Here is a 15,073-nt window from a genome sequence, read left to right on the forward strand (position 1 = left end):
TGAGGTGAGGGGAGGTGGTGAGGGGGAGGGAGAGGGGGAGGTGGGGAGGGAGGAGGTGGGGGGGAGGAGGGGAGGGGGGAGGTGGGGAAGAGGAGGGGAGGGGGAGGTGGGGAGGGAGGAGGTGGGGAGGGAGGAGGTGGGGAGGGAGGAGGTGGGGAAGAGGAGGGGAGGAGGGGAGGGGGAGGTGGGGAGGGAGGAGGTGGGGAGGGAGGAGGTGGGGGGGAGGAGGTGGAGAGGGAGGAGGTGGAGAGGGAGGAGGTGGAGAGGGAGGAGGTGGAGAGGGAGGAGGTGGAGAGGGAGGAGGTGGGGGGGGAGGTGGGGAAGAGGAGGGGAGGAGGGAGGAGGTGGGGGGAGGAGGTGGAGAGGGAGGAGGTGGGGAGGGAGGAGGTGGGGAGGGAGGAGGTGGGGAGGGAGGAGGTGGGGAGGGTGGAGAGGGAGGAGGTGGGGAGGGAGGAGGTGGAGAAGGAGGAGGTGGAGAGGGAGGAGGTGGGGATGGAGGAGGCGGGTAGGGAGGAGGCGGGGAGGGGGAGGGGGAGGGGGAATTGGCTCCCACGACCGTAGGGCAACAGTGGGACGTTTGACATGAATCAATCATTCATGAAAGAAAGACTTATGAAATAATACTGAACAGCCTGCGGGTGGCGCTGTCCAGGGAGAGTATAAATACTCGGGCACGGGCCTGGCTTGCGCAGGACATTCTTAACAGGAACTAGTGAAGAACACAACTAGACCTCCATGTTGTAAAACAGTTGATTAAAGCTTTGTTTAACGCTTAGATCAAGTGACCAGTAGTTTTCTTACATCAATGTTTTTAAAGAGAGGTTGCAAAGGTACGAAATAAGTATATTCTTTTAAAAGGGAAAGCACTGGTAGTATCAGGATACCAGGGAATAAATAAAGACGTTAGAAACCAATTAAAATTGAAGAGGAGGGTCTATGAGGATTAAAAGAATAATATAAAAACTAATGGGGAATATGAGAAAGTAAGTCAAAAGATTAAGAGCAGGATAAGGAAAACTAACTTGATATTCAATATTCAGGGAGGACAGGCAAAAAGGAAAAGGGGGTTGGGAATCTGTGCAGGGAGACAGAGGAAAGCAAAGCAAGGATAGAAACAAAAGACAGGAAGGAGAAAAGCAAAAGTGGAAGGCAGAGAAATCAAGGGTGTAAATCAAACAGGGCTACAGTAAATACTAATTCTAAAAGGACTAAGAGTGTTAAAAATACAAGCCTGAAGGCTTTATGTCTTAATGCGAAGAGCATTCGTAATAAGGTGGATGAATTAGCTGCGCAAATAGATGTAAACAGATATGATGTAATTGGAATTACGGAGACATGGCTTCAGGGTGACCAAGGCTGGGAATTCAACATCCAGGGGTATTCAATATTCAGGAAGGACAGGCAAAAAGGAAAAGGAGATGGGGTAGCATTGCTGGTTAAAGAGGAGATTAACACAACAGTAAGGAAGGATATTAGCTCTGATGATGTGGAATCTGTATGGGTAGAGCTGAGAAATACCAAGGGGCAGAAAACGTTAGTGGGAGTTGTATAGAGACCCCCAAACAGTAATGCTGAGGTTGGGGGTGGCATTAAACGCGCAATTAGGGCACAGCAGTTATCATGGGTGACTTTAATCTACATATAGATTGGGCTAACCAAATTAGTAACAATACTGTGGAGGAGGAATTCCTGGAGTGTATATGGGATGGTTTCCTGGACCAATATGTCGAGGAACCAACTACAGATCAGGCCATCTTAGACTGGGTATTATGTAATGAGAAAGGATTGATTAGCAATCTTGTTGTGTGAGGCCCCTTGTGAAGGAGCGATCATAATATGATAGAATTCTTCATTAAGATGGAGAGTGAAGTAGTTGACTCAGATACTAGGGTCCTGAATTTAAATAAAGGAAACTATGATGGTATGAGGCGCAAGTTGGCTAGGATGGATTGGGGAACGTTACTTAAAGGGTTGACGGTGAATAGGCAATGGCAAACATTTAAAGATCGCATAGATGAACTACAGAATTTCTTCATCCCTGTCTGGCATAAAAATAAAACAAAAAAGGTGGCACAACCGTGGCTAACAAGGAAAATTAGGGATAGCATAAGATCCAAGGAGAGGACATATAAATTGGCCAAAAAAGCAGCAAACCTGAGGATTGGGAGCAGTTTAGGATTCAGCAAAGGAGGACAAAAGGATTAATTAAGAGGGGGAAATAGAGTATGAGTAAGCTTGCAGGGAACATAAAAACTGATGTAAAAGCTTTTATAGATATGTGAAGAGAAAAAGATTGGTGAAGTCAAGCGTAGGTCCCTTGCAGTCAGAATCAGGGGAATTTATAATGGGGTACAAAGAAATGGCAGACCAATTAAATACATACTTTGATTCTGTCTTCACAAAGGAGGACACAAATAACCTCCCAGAGATGTCGGGGAACATAGGGTCTAATGAGAGGGAGGAACTGAATGAAATCAGCATTTGTAGGGAAATGGTGTTAGGGAAATTGATGGGATTGAAGGCCGATAAATCCCCAGGGCCTGATAATCTACATCCTAGGGTATTTAAGGAAGTGGCCCTAGAAATAGTAGATGCATTGCTGGTCATCTTTCAAAATTCTATAGGCTCTGGCACAGTTCCCATGGATTGGAGGGTTGCTAATGTAACCCCACTATTTAAAAAAGGTGGTGGAGAGAAAACGGGGAATGATAGACTGGTAAGCCTGACATCGGTAGTGGGGGAAATGCTAGAGTCCATTATAAAAGATGTAATAGCAGAGCACTTGGAAAACAGTGACAGGATTGGACAAAGTCAACATGGATTTACAAATGGTAAATCATGCTTGACTAATCTACTGGAATTTTTTGAGGATGTAACTGGTAGAATAGATAAGGGAGAACCAGTGGATGTGGTGTATTTGGACTTTCAGAAGGCTTTCGATAAGGTCCCGCATAAGAGATTAGCGTGCAAAGTTAAAGCACATGGGATTGGGGGTAAGGTACTGACTTGGATAGAGAACTGGTTGGCAGACAGGAAGCAATGAGTTGGAATAAATGTGTCTTTTTCCGAGTGGCAGGCAGTGACTAGTGGGGTACCGCAGGGATCGGTGCTAGGACCCCAGCTATTCACAATATATATATTAATGATCTAGATGAGGGAACTAGATGTAATATCTCCAAGTTTGCAGACGACACAAAGCTGGGTGGGCGTGTGTGCTGTGAGGAGGATGCAGAGAAACTCCAGCGAGAGGATTCAAGTACAGGAGCAAGGATGTCTTGCTGCAGTTGTACAGGGCCTTGGTGAGACCACACCTTGAGTACAGTGTGCAGTTTTGGTCACCTTATCTGAGGAAAGATGTTCTTGCCATGGAGGGAGTGCAGCGAAGATTCACCAGACTGATACCTGGGATGGCAGGAATGACGTATGAAGAGAGATTGGGTCGATTGGGCTTATATTCGCTGGAGTTTAGAAGAATGAGAGGGGATCTCATTGAAACTTATAAAATTCTAACAGGACTAGACAGACTAGATGCAGGAAGGATGTTCCCGATGGTGGGGGAGTCCAGAACCAGGAGTCACAGTCTAAGGATAAGGGGTAAGCCATTTAGGATAGAGATGAGGAGGAATTTCTTCACCCAGAGAGTGGTGAACCTGTGGAATTCTCCACCACAGAAGGCAGTTGAGGCCAATTCATTAAATATATTCAAGAAGGAGTTAGATATATTTCTTAAGGCTAAAGGGATCAAGGGATATGGGGAGAAAGCAGGGATAGGGTACTGAATTTGGATGATCAGCCATGATCTCATTGAATGGCGGAGCAGGCTTGAGGGCCGAATGGCCTACTCCTGCTCCTATCTTCTATGTTTCTATGTTTCTATGATCGAGTTTTCTGATGAGGTAACAGAGAGGGTTGATGAGGGCAATGCGGTTGATGTGGTGTATATGGATTTCCAAAAGACATTTGATAAAGTGCCACATAATAGGTTTGCCAGCAAAGTTGAAGCCCATGGAATAAAAGGGACAGTGGCAGCATGGATGCGAAATTGGCTAAGCGACAGGAAACAATGATGAACGGTTGTTTTTCGGACTGGAGGAAGGTATACAGTGGTGTCCTCCAGGGGTCGGTACTAGGACCACTGCTTTTCTTGATATATATTAATGAGTTGGACTTGGATGTACAGGGCAGTTTGAAAATTTGCAGATGACATAAAACTTGGAAGTATAATGAACAGTGAGGAGGAGAGTGATAGACAGGCTGGTGAAATGGGCGGACATGTGGCAGATGATATTTAACACAGAAAAGTGCAAAGTGATACATTTTGGTAGGAAGAACGAGGAGAGGCAATATAAACTAAAGGGTACAATCCTAAAGGGGGTGCATGAACAGAGAGACCTGGGGGTATATGTGCACAAATCATTGAAGGTGGCAGGGCAGTTGGAAAAGCGGTTTAAAAAAGCATACAGGATCCTGGGCTTCATAAATAGAGGCCGAGCGTACAAAAGCAAGGAAGTTATGATGAACCTTTATAAAACACTGGTTTGGCCTCAACTGGAGTATTGTGTCGAATTCTGGGCACCGCACTTTAGGAAGGATGTGAAGGCTTTGGAGAGGGTCCAGAAAAGATTTACAAGGATGATTCCAGGGACAAGGGACTTCAGTTACGTGGATAGACTAGAGAAGCTGTGGTTATTCTCCTTAGAGCAGAGAAGGTTGAGAGGAGATTTGATAGAGGTGTTCAAAATCATGAGGGGTCTGGACAGAGTAGATAGAGAGAAACTGTTCCCATTGGCAGAAGGGTCGAGAAGCAGAGGACACAGATTTAAGGTGATTGGCAGAAGAACCAAAGGCGACATGAGGAAAACTTTTTTACGCAGCGAGTGGTTAGGATCTGGAATGCACTGCCTGAAAGGGTGGTGGAGGCAGATTCAATCGTGGCTTTCAAAAGGGAGCTGGATAAGTACCTGAAAGAAAAACATTTGCAGGGCAAAGGGCAAACGGCAGGGGAGTGGGACTAGCTTAGGTGCTCCTGTAGAGAGCTGGGCTCGACTGTGCTGTAATTTTATGATTCTAAGAGGGAGTCTCAGGAAAAATGTCAAAAAGCATCAAAGGGAACAGGAAAGTATTTTACAAGTATATCAGTAAAAAGAGAATTGTTAAAAGTGAGGTGAAACCCCTAAGAGGAGAGGATTATTAATCTGTAAATGATGATCAAACAATGGTGGAAGTATTGACTTTACTAAAGAGAAGGATATTGGAGAGGAGATGATTCCTGATGTGGATGAAAGTGAGAGGAACGATATTATGTTGAATTAAGGATGAGTTAGGCTAAAGGAAGATAAAGCACCGGGGCCTGACAGGGTCCATTGTCGGATCCTCGGGGAGTTCAGGGGGGAAATTGCAGAGCCCCGAGAAATGGTATTTCAGGGCACCATTGGGTGTGGCTGTGAACTGGAGAACAGCCACTGTGGTGACCACTTGAGACACAGCTACTCTGGGTAATTACAGGCCACTTAGCTTAACATCTGTGGCAGAGAAAATTTTAGTCTTTAATTAAGGATAAAATTGCCATGTGTGTAGATAAAGAGAAAATAAAAGTAGCCAGCACGAATTTTAAAAGGGGCAATTGTGTTTGACAAACCTCAGACATGGTAAATGGGGAAAATGCAATGGACTTTAGGAAAGCCCTTGACACGATACCACAAGAAGATTAAGGGGTATGGAATTAGAGGGTGGGTAGCAAACTGGATTAAAAATTGGTCAGAAGGGAGGAAACAGAAAGTGGGAGTTAAAGACAGTTTCTCAGGCTGGTTGGAAGTGGGCAGTGGTGTCCCACAGGGTTCTGTCTGGGACCACTTCTGTTCGCTTTTTCTATCAATGATGTGGATCTAGGACGAGAGGGAGAGGTGTTGAAATTTGCAGCTAATACTAAAATAGGAAATATAGTTAATTCTTTAGACAACCAAAGCAAGCTACAAAGTGATATTGATAAGATGGGGAATTGGCGAAAAAGAGGCAGATGGAATTCAATGTCATTAAGTGTGAAATTATTCATTTGGTTAAATAAAAGCAGTAATTATACTGTGAATGGGAGTAGGCTCGGGGCTGGGGGGGAGAGGGATTTGGGGACAGGTTACTGTGAATGGGAGTAGGCTCGGGGCTGGGGGGAGAGGGATTTGGGGGACAGGTTACTGTGAATGGGAGTAGGCTCGGGGCTGGGGGGAGAGGGATTTGGGGGACATGTTACTGTGAATGGGAGTAGGCTCGGGGCTGGGGGGAGAGGGATTTGGTGACAGGTTACTGTGAATGGGAGTAGGCTCGGGGCTGGGGGGAAAGGGATTTGGTGACAGGTTACTGTGAATGGGAGTAGGCTCGGGGCTGGGGGGAGAGGGATTTGGGGACAGGTTACTGTGAATGGGAGTAGGCTCGGGGCTGGGGGGAGAGGGATTTGGGGACAGGTTACTGTGAATGGGAGTAGGCTCGGGGCTGGGGGAGAGGGATTTGGGAACAGGTTACTGTGAATGGGAGTAGGCTCGGGGCTGGGGGGGAGAGGGATTTGGGGACAGGTTACTGTGAATGGGAGTAGGCTCGGGGCTGGGGGAGAGGGATTTGGGGACAGGTTACTGTGAATGGGAGTAGGCTCGGGGCTGGGGGGAGGGGGATTTGGGGACAGGTTACTGTGAATGGGAGTAGGCTCGGGGCTGGGGGAGAGGGATTTGGGGACAGGTTACTGTGAATGGGAGTAGGCTCGGGGCTGGGGGGAGGGGGATTTGGGGACAGGTTACTGTGAATGGGAGTAGGCTCGGGGCTGGGGGGAGAGGGATTTGGGGACAGGTTAATGTGAATGGGAGTAGGGTCGGGGCTGGGGGGAGAGGGATTTGGGGACAGGTTACTGTGAATGGGAGTAGGCTCGGGGCTGGGGGGAGGGGGATTTGGGGGACAGGTTACTGTGAATGGGAGTAGGCTCGGGGCTGGGGGGGAGAGGGATTTGGGGGACAGGTTACTGTGAATGGGAGTAGGCTCGGGGCTGGGGGGGAGAGGGATTTGGGGGACAGGTTACTGTGAATGGGAGTAGGCTCGGGGCTGGGGGGGAGAGGGATTTGGGGGACAGGTTACTGTGAATGGGAGTAGGCTCGGGGCTGGGGGGGAGAGGGATTTGGGGGACAGGTTACTGTGAATGGGAGTAGGCTCGGGGCTGGGGGGAGAGGGATTTGGGGACAGGTTACTGTGAATGGGAGTAGGCTCGGGGCTGGGGGGAGAGGGATTTGGGGACAGGTTACTGTGAATGGGAGTAGGCTCGGGGCTGGGGGGGAGAGGGATTTGGGGACAGGTTACTGTGAATGGGAGTAGGCTTGGGGCTGGGGGGAGGGGGATTTGGGGGACAGGTTACTGTGAATGGGAGTAGGCTCGGGGCTGGGGGGAGAGGGATTTGGGGACAGGTTACTGTGAATGGGAGTAGGCTCGGGGCTGGGGGAGAGGGATTTGGGGACAGGTTACTGTGAATGGGAGTAGGCTCGGGGCTGGGGGGAGGGGGATTTGGGGGACAGGTTACTGTGAATGGGAGTAGGCTCGGGGCTGGGGGAGAGGGATTTGGGGGACAGGTTACTGTGAATGGGAGTAGGCTCGGGGCTGGGGGGAGAGGGATTTGGGGGACAGGTTACTGTGAATGGGAGTAGGCTCGGGGCTGGGGGAGAGGGATTTGCGGGACAGGTTACTGTGAATGGGAGTAGGCTCGGGGCTGGGGGAGGGGGATTTGGGGACAGGTTGCTGTGAATGGGAGTAGGCTCGGGGCTGGGGGGAGAGGGATTTCGGGGACAGGTTACTGTGAATGGGAGTAGGCTCGGGCTGGGGGGAGAGGGATTTGGGGGACAGGTTACTGTGAATGGGAGTCGGCTGGGGGCTGGGGGGAGGGGGATTTGGGGGACAGGTTACTGTGAATGGGAGTAGGCTCGTGGCTGGGGGAGAGGGATTTGGGGACAGGTTACTGCGAATAGGAGTAGGCTCGGGGCTGGGGGAGAGGGATTTGGGGACAGGTTACTGTGAATGGGAGTAGGCTCGGGGCTGGGGGAGAGGGATTTGGGGGCAGGTTACTGTGAATGGGAGTAGGCTCGGGGCTGGGGGGAGAGGGATTTGGGGACAGGTTACTGTGAATGGGAGTAGGCTCGGGGCTGGGGGAGAGGGATTTGGGGACAGGTTACTGTGAATGGGAGTAGGCTCGGGGCTGGGGGAGAGGGATTTGGGGACAGGTTACTGTGAATGGGAGTAGGCTCGGGGCTGGGGGGAGGGGGATTTGGGGACAGGTTACTGTGAATGGGAGTAGGCTCGGGGCTGGGGGGAGAGGGATTTGGGGACAGGTTACTGTGAATGGGAGTAGGCTCGGGGCTGGGGGGAGAGGGATTTGGGGAGAGGTTACTGTGAATGGGAGTAGGCTCGGGGCTGGGGGGAGAGGGATTTGGGGGACAGGTTACTGTGAATGGGAGTAGGCTCGGGGCTGGGGGAGAGGGATTTGGGGACAGGTTACTGTGAATGGGAGTAGGCTCGGGGCTGGGGGGAGAGGGATTTGGGGGACAGGTTACTGTGAATGGGAGTAGGCTCGGGGCTGGGGGAGAGGGATTTGGGGACAGGTTACTGTGAATGGGAGCAGGCTGGGGGGGGTGGGGGAGAGGGATTTGGGGACAGGTTACTGTGAATGGGAGTAGGCTCGGGGCTGGGGGAGGGGGATTTGGGGACAGGTTACTGTGAATGGGAGTAGGCTCGGGGCTGGGGGGAGAGGGATTTGGGGGACAGGTTACTGTGAATGGGAGTAGGCTCGGGGCTGGGGGAGAGGGATTTGGGGACAGGTTACTGTGAATGGGAGTAGGCTCGGGGCTGGGGGGAGGGGGATTTGGGGACAGGTTACTGTGAATGGGAGTAGGCTCGGGGCTGGGGGGAGAGGGGTTTGGGGACAGGTTACTGTGAATGGGAGAAGGCTCGGGGCTGGGGGGAAGAGGGATTTGGGGACAGGTTACTGTGAATGGGAGTAGGCTCGTGGCTGGGGGAGAGGGATTTGGGGACAGGTTACTGTGAATGGGAGTAGGCTCGGGGCAGGGGGGAGAGGGATTTGGGGACAGGTTACTGTGAATGGGAGTAGGGTCGGGGCTGGGGGGAGAGGGATTTGGGGACAGGTTACTGTGAATGGGAGTAGGCTCGGGGCTGGGGGGAAAGGGATTTGGGGGATAGGTTACTGTGAATGGGAGTAGGCTCGGGGCTGGGGGGAGAGGGATTTGGGGACAGGTTACTGTGAATGGGAGTAGGCTCGGGGCTGGGGGGAGGGGGATTTCGGGACAGGTTACTGTGAATGGGAGTAGGCTCGGGGCTGGGGGAGAGGGATTTGGGGACAGGTTACTGTGAAAGGGAGTAGGCTCGGGGCTGGGGGGAGAGGGGTTTGGGGGACAGGTTACTGTGAATGGGAGTAGGCTCGGGGCTGGGGGGAGAGGGATTTGGGGACAGGTTACTGTGAATGGGAGTAGGCTCGGGGCTGGGGGGAGAGGGATTTGGGGACAGGTTACTGTGAATGGGAGTAGGCTCGGCGCTGGGGGAGAGGGATTTGGGGACAGGTTACTGTGAATGGGAGTAGGCTCGGGGCTGGGGGAGAGGGATTTGGGGACAGGTTACTGTGAATGGGAGTAGGCTCGGGGCTGGGGGAAGGGGATTTGGGGGACAGGTTACTGTGAATGGGAGTGGGCTCGGGGCTGGGGGGAGAGGGATTTGGGGACAGGTTACTGTGAATGGGAGTAGGCTCGGCGCTGGGGGAGAGGGATTTGGGGACAGGTTACTGTGAATGGGAGTAGGCTCGGGGCTGGGGGAGAGGGATTTGGGGACAGGTTACTGTGAATGGGAGTAGGGTCGGGGCTGGGGGGAGGGGGATTTGGGGACAGGTTACTGTGAATGGGAGTAGGCTCGGGGCTGGGGGGAGAGGGATTTGGGGGCAGGTTACTGTGAATGGGAGTAGGCTCGGGGCTGGGGGGAGAGGGATTTGGGGACAGGTTACTGTGAATGGGAGTAGGCTCAGGGCTGGCGGGGGGGGGAGGGATTTGGGGACAGGTTACTGTGAATGGGAGTAGGCTCGGGGCTGGGGGAGAGGGATTTGGGGGACAGGTTACTGTGAATGGGAGTAGGCTCGGGGCTGGGGGAGAGAGGGATTTGGGGACAGGTTACTGTGAATGGGAGTAGGCTCGGGGCTGGGGGGAGAGGGATTTGGGGACAGGTTACTGTGAATGGGAGCAGGCTCGGGGCTGGGGGGAGAGGGATTTGGGGACAGGTTACTGTGAATGGGAGTAGGCTCGGGGCTGGGGGGAGAGGGGTTTGGGGGCAGGTTACTGTGAATGGGAGTAGGCTCGGGGCTGGGGGAGAGGGATTTGGGGACAGGTTACTGTGAATGGGAGTAGGCTTGGGGCTGGGGGAGAGGGATTTGGGGACAGGTTACTGTGAATGGGAGCAGGCTCGGGGCTGGGGGGAGAGGGATTTGGGGACAGGTTACTGTGAATGGGAGTAGGCTCGGGGCTGGGGGGAGAGGGATTTGGGGACAGGTTACTGTGAATGGGAGTAGGCTCGGGGCTGGGGGGAGAGGGGTTTGGGGGCAGGTTACTGTGAATGGGAGTAGGCTCGGGGCTGGGGGAGAGGGATTTGGGGACAGGATACTGTGAATGGGAGTAGGCTCGGGGCTGGGGGGAGAGGGATTTGGGGGACAGGTTACTGTGAATGGGAGCAGGCTCGGGGCTGGGGGGGAGAGGGATTTGGGGACAGGTTACTGTGAATGGGAGTAGGCTCGGGGCTGGGGGGAGAGGGATTTGGGGACAGGTTACTGTGAATGGGAGTAGACTCGGGGCTGGGGCGAGAGGGGTTTGGGGGCAGGTTACTGTGAATGGGAGTAGGCTCGGGGCTGGGGGAGAGGGATTTGGGGACAGGATACTGTGAATGGGAGTAGGCTCGGGGCTGGGGGAGAGGGATTTGGGGGACAGGTTACTGTGAATGGGAGTAGGCTCGGGGCTGGGGGGAGAGGGATTTGGGGACAGGTTACTGTGAATGGGAGTAGGCTCGGGGCTGGGGGGAGAGGGATTTGGGGGACAGGTTACTGTGAATGGGAGTAGGCTCGGGGCTGGGGGGAGAGGGATTTGGGGACAGGTTACTGTGAATGGGAGTAGGCTCGGGGCTGGGGGGAGAGGGATTTGGGGACAGGTTACTGTGAATGGGAGTAGACTCGGGGCTGGGGGGAGAGGGATTTGGGGACAGGTTACTGTGAATGGGAGTAGACTCGGGGCTGGGGGGAGAGGGATTTGGGGACAGGTTACTGTGAATGGGAGTAGACTCGGGGCTGGGGGGAGAGGGATTTGGGGACAGGTTACTGTGAATGGGAGTAGACTCGGGGCTGGGGGGAGAGGGATTTGGGGGACAGGTTACTGTGAATGGGAATAGGCTCGGGGCTGGGGGGAGAGGGATTTGGGGGACAGGTTCACAGGACATTAAAGGCAGCTCCTCAGGGTGATAAGACTGTAAAAATAATGGTAATGGAATTCTAGGTTTTAATCACGAGGTATAGAATATAAAAGCCAAGAGGTAATGATGAGCTGATATAAAACCGTAGGAAGACCTCAGTTCGAGGACTGTGTGCCGTGTCAGTCCACACTATAGGAAGGATATTGGGGCTTTCGAGAGGGTGGAATGCAGATTCACTCGGATGCTGCCCGGTATGAGGAAATACAAATACGAAGAAAGACTTGAAAAATTGGGTCTTTTTTCTGTTAAAATAAAGCACATTACAGGCAAAAGCATTGATGTGTTTAATATTATGAAAGGATGGGACAGGGTCGATAGAAGCAGACCGTTTCCAGTGATTGAGAGGTTTGAAATGAGGGGCCAGTGATACACGATTAAACGCAAGAGATTTAGAACAGAGGGCAGGAGAAACTTCTTCATACAGAGAGTTGTGAGGCTGTGGGATTCACTCCCAGGGTTAGTGATTGAGGCAGAAACTGTGTCAACACTGAAGATTAGATTGGAGAGGAGGATAAAGGGAAAGGCGATAAAGAGATGCGGGAACAGGGTGGCTAAGTGTGATTAGAACTATTTGCTCACGTGGAGGGTGAAGGCTGACATGGATTGGTTGGGTTGAGACGTAACGTCGAAGAATCTATTGCTATGTACTTCTCTCACTTTCAGCACAGAGCAATGTAAAGTTGAATACAATCAGTGCTGGAATAATGCACAGCACCTACCTGTTTGTCAACAGAACTTGTACTTACCCAGCATGACTGCATCCACAGCTCCTCCAGCGCAGAACTCAATCAGGATCTGTGGGGACAGAAGGTCAGTGATTAGAGACAGGGCGGCACAGTGCCTTGAAACAATGGTGCAACCAACAGTCAGTCACCTTTGACACAGGAATAGGCCATTCAGCCCCTCAAGCCTGCTCCGTCATTCAGTAAGACCATGGTTGATCTGTACCTCAATTCCATTTACCCACCGTTGATCCCTATCCCTTGATACCCTTACCTTACAAAAATCTACCTAAAATTAAAATTATACAGGACAAAAGCCTTAAGTGTCAGCTGTGGCTCAGTGGGCAGCACACTCACCTCTGAGTCCGAAGGTTGTGGGTTAAAGTCCTACTCCAAGGACTTGAGCACAAAAATCTAGGCTGACACTCCCAGTACAGTGCTGAGGGAGTGCTGCACTGCCGGAGGTGCCGATTTTCAGGTGAGAAGTTAAACCGAGGCCCCGTCTGCTCTCTCAGGTGGATGTAAAAGGTCCCATGGCACTATTTCGAAGAAGAGCAGGGGAGTTCTCCCCGGTGTCCTGGGGCCAATATTTATCCCTCAATCAACAAAACAAAAACAGATTATCTGGTCATTATCACATTGCTGTTTGTGGGAGCTTGCTGCGCGCAAATTGGCTGCCGCGTTTCCCACATTACAACAGTGACTACACTCCAAAAGTACCTCATTGGCTATAAAGCGCTTTGAGACAGCCAGTGGTTGTGAAAGGCGCTATATAAATGCAAGTCTTTCTTTCTTTAAGAAGCAAACAATTTGAGGGCAAAATTCTTCTGGTTTCTATGTGCAGTGGGTCACTGAGAAGCCTGTAACAACGAGTGATCAGACAGAAACAGCACAAGCATCAGGGAAGACTGAGGGGCAACACCGAGATCAAGCAGCTGCTCCACGTCATTCTGATCTTTGGCAAGAGGCTCAGTTGGGTGGGGATGTGAGCGGGGGAGGAGGGCGTGAGCGGAGGAGGAGGGCTCGAGCAAGCGGGGGGGGGGGACAGCGTGAGCGGGTGGAGTGAGCTGCTTTGGGGGTGAATCAGCTGCTAATGATGAAGTGTCTGAAGACACAGGCGGGGTGGGGTGGGAGGGTGGGGGAGAAAGAGTGAAACGATGAAATTGCTGTCCGAGATCCACAGGGATTTCATAAATTGTACTTGGAAGCTCCATAAAGGGTAGCACATGGAACAACAGGTTCCATGGTGCGATCCTCTGTAACTCTGGTACAATAACCCAAGAAATACATGAGGACAAAGGCTGGTCACAATCCCCTTGGTGTTACATTCCTGGACAAGTTCGAGTTCTGGATCTCTGGCGGTCCTGCTCCAGTTCCATCACTTGCAGTAAAGCTCCCCGGGGTGTGTGCGTCTGACAGCTGCAAGTGGGGTATCAACGGGGCCTCACAGCTCCAAATAGTGTCACTGATGTCACACAGTTCAAAGGAATTCTGTGGATGTAACACACAGTGAGACAGACTCAGCGTCCCATGGGATCACTGCACAGCTGCCTGGCCCAGTTGTGCCCACTTCCCTTGGATTGCTGCGCACAGGCTGGGTGTTAAACCAGTAGAAAGCTGTGAACCAGCTCTCAGTGCCAGTTCCTCTTCAGCTGATTTAATAGCACTTAACCCTTTGCCGTACTCATGCATCACATTCTGAAAGGACAAGTTTTCCAGGAATTATGTCTCATCCCACGTCGGATCCAGTGGTGCAGCAGAACATCACCAAACACCAAACACCAACAGTCAGAAGCAACAGAATTCTGTCTGTTTGTACTTGTGAAAGCACCGATTGGGACACAGGAACCATCAAAGGTCCAGCAACTGAGACATAACAACCTGCGGATCAATCACTCATTTGTGTTCTTCCCACCCCGAATAGGAACAGGAGGAGGCCAGTCAGCCCCTCGAACCTGTTCTACTATTCAATGAGATCATGGCTGATCTGTATCCTAACTCCATATCCCTTAATAATAAATCAGCCATGATCTCATTGAATAGGCTCGAGGGGCTGAATGGCCTCCTCCTGTTCCTATATTCCTAATATCCATGACTAGCGAAAATCTATCAATCTCAGATTTAAAATTATTAATTGAGCTAGCATCTACTTCATTTAAATAATACTCGGATGTATCCTTTTTGGTCCAAAATGGATGAACTCACACTTAACTGTGTTGAAATCCATCTGCCACAGTTTTGCCCACTCACTTGATGTATCAATGTCTCTCTGTAATTTTATGTTCCCATCTACACTACTTACTATACCACCAATCTTTGTGTCATTGGCAGACTTGGATATATAGCTCTTCATTGCGTTATGCAAATCATTAATAAATATAATGAATAATTGAGGCTCCAGCACAGATCCTTGTGGGACAGCACGAGTCATTTCCTTCCAAATCGAGTGCATACCCATTATCCTGGGTATACTCTGGAAAGTGATGCTGATTAATGCCGGTCCTAATGAGAACAAAGTTTAAACTCATGTAAGTTTCCCTTAATAATGCAGTCACAGGAACAGGAAAAATTAAAAAGTGAAGTTGTGGCGAGCCACCAGGGGATTTAAGTAGACCTTGTCCGGGGGTATCATCAAGTGCCCGCTCATCCTCAGGACGTCCCCAAAACAGCTGTCATCACGCCTTTCGGGCTCTTTGAGTTCCTTCGTATGCCGTTTGGGTTGAAGAACGCAGCGCAAGCCTTCCAGCGTCTCATGGATTCTGTGTTGCGCGATATGCCGTTCATCTTCGTCTACCTCGATGACATCCTCATCGCCAGTA

The 15,073-nt window shown here is 51.3% G+C and overlaps 1 protein-coding gene across 4 annotated transcripts in view; it reads right to left on the minus strand.

The window, feature by feature from the left end:
- The window catches only part of slka (STE20-like kinase a), a 230,037-nt gene that overhangs the window by 117,775 nt on the left and 97,189 nt on the right, over positions 1 to 15,073 (minus strand). For all 4 annotated transcript variants that reach the window (XM_085994121.1, XM_085994124.1, XM_085994123.1 and 1 more), the window contains exon 3: positions 12,279 to 12,327. In XM_085994121.1, the coding sequence (XP_085850247.1) occupies positions 12,279 to 12,327 (49 nt within the window). The remainder of the gene's footprint in view (positions 1 to 12,278; positions 12,328 to 15,073) is intronic.

The sequence above is a fragment of the Somniosus microcephalus genome, chromosome 8 (assembly GCF_052327205.1).
Source record: "Somniosus microcephalus isolate GS21.2 chromosome 8, FLI_Smic_1.0, whole genome shotgun sequence".
Classification (NCBI taxonomy): Eukaryota; Metazoa; Chordata; class Chondrichthyes; order Squaliformes; family Somniosidae; genus Somniosus; species Somniosus microcephalus.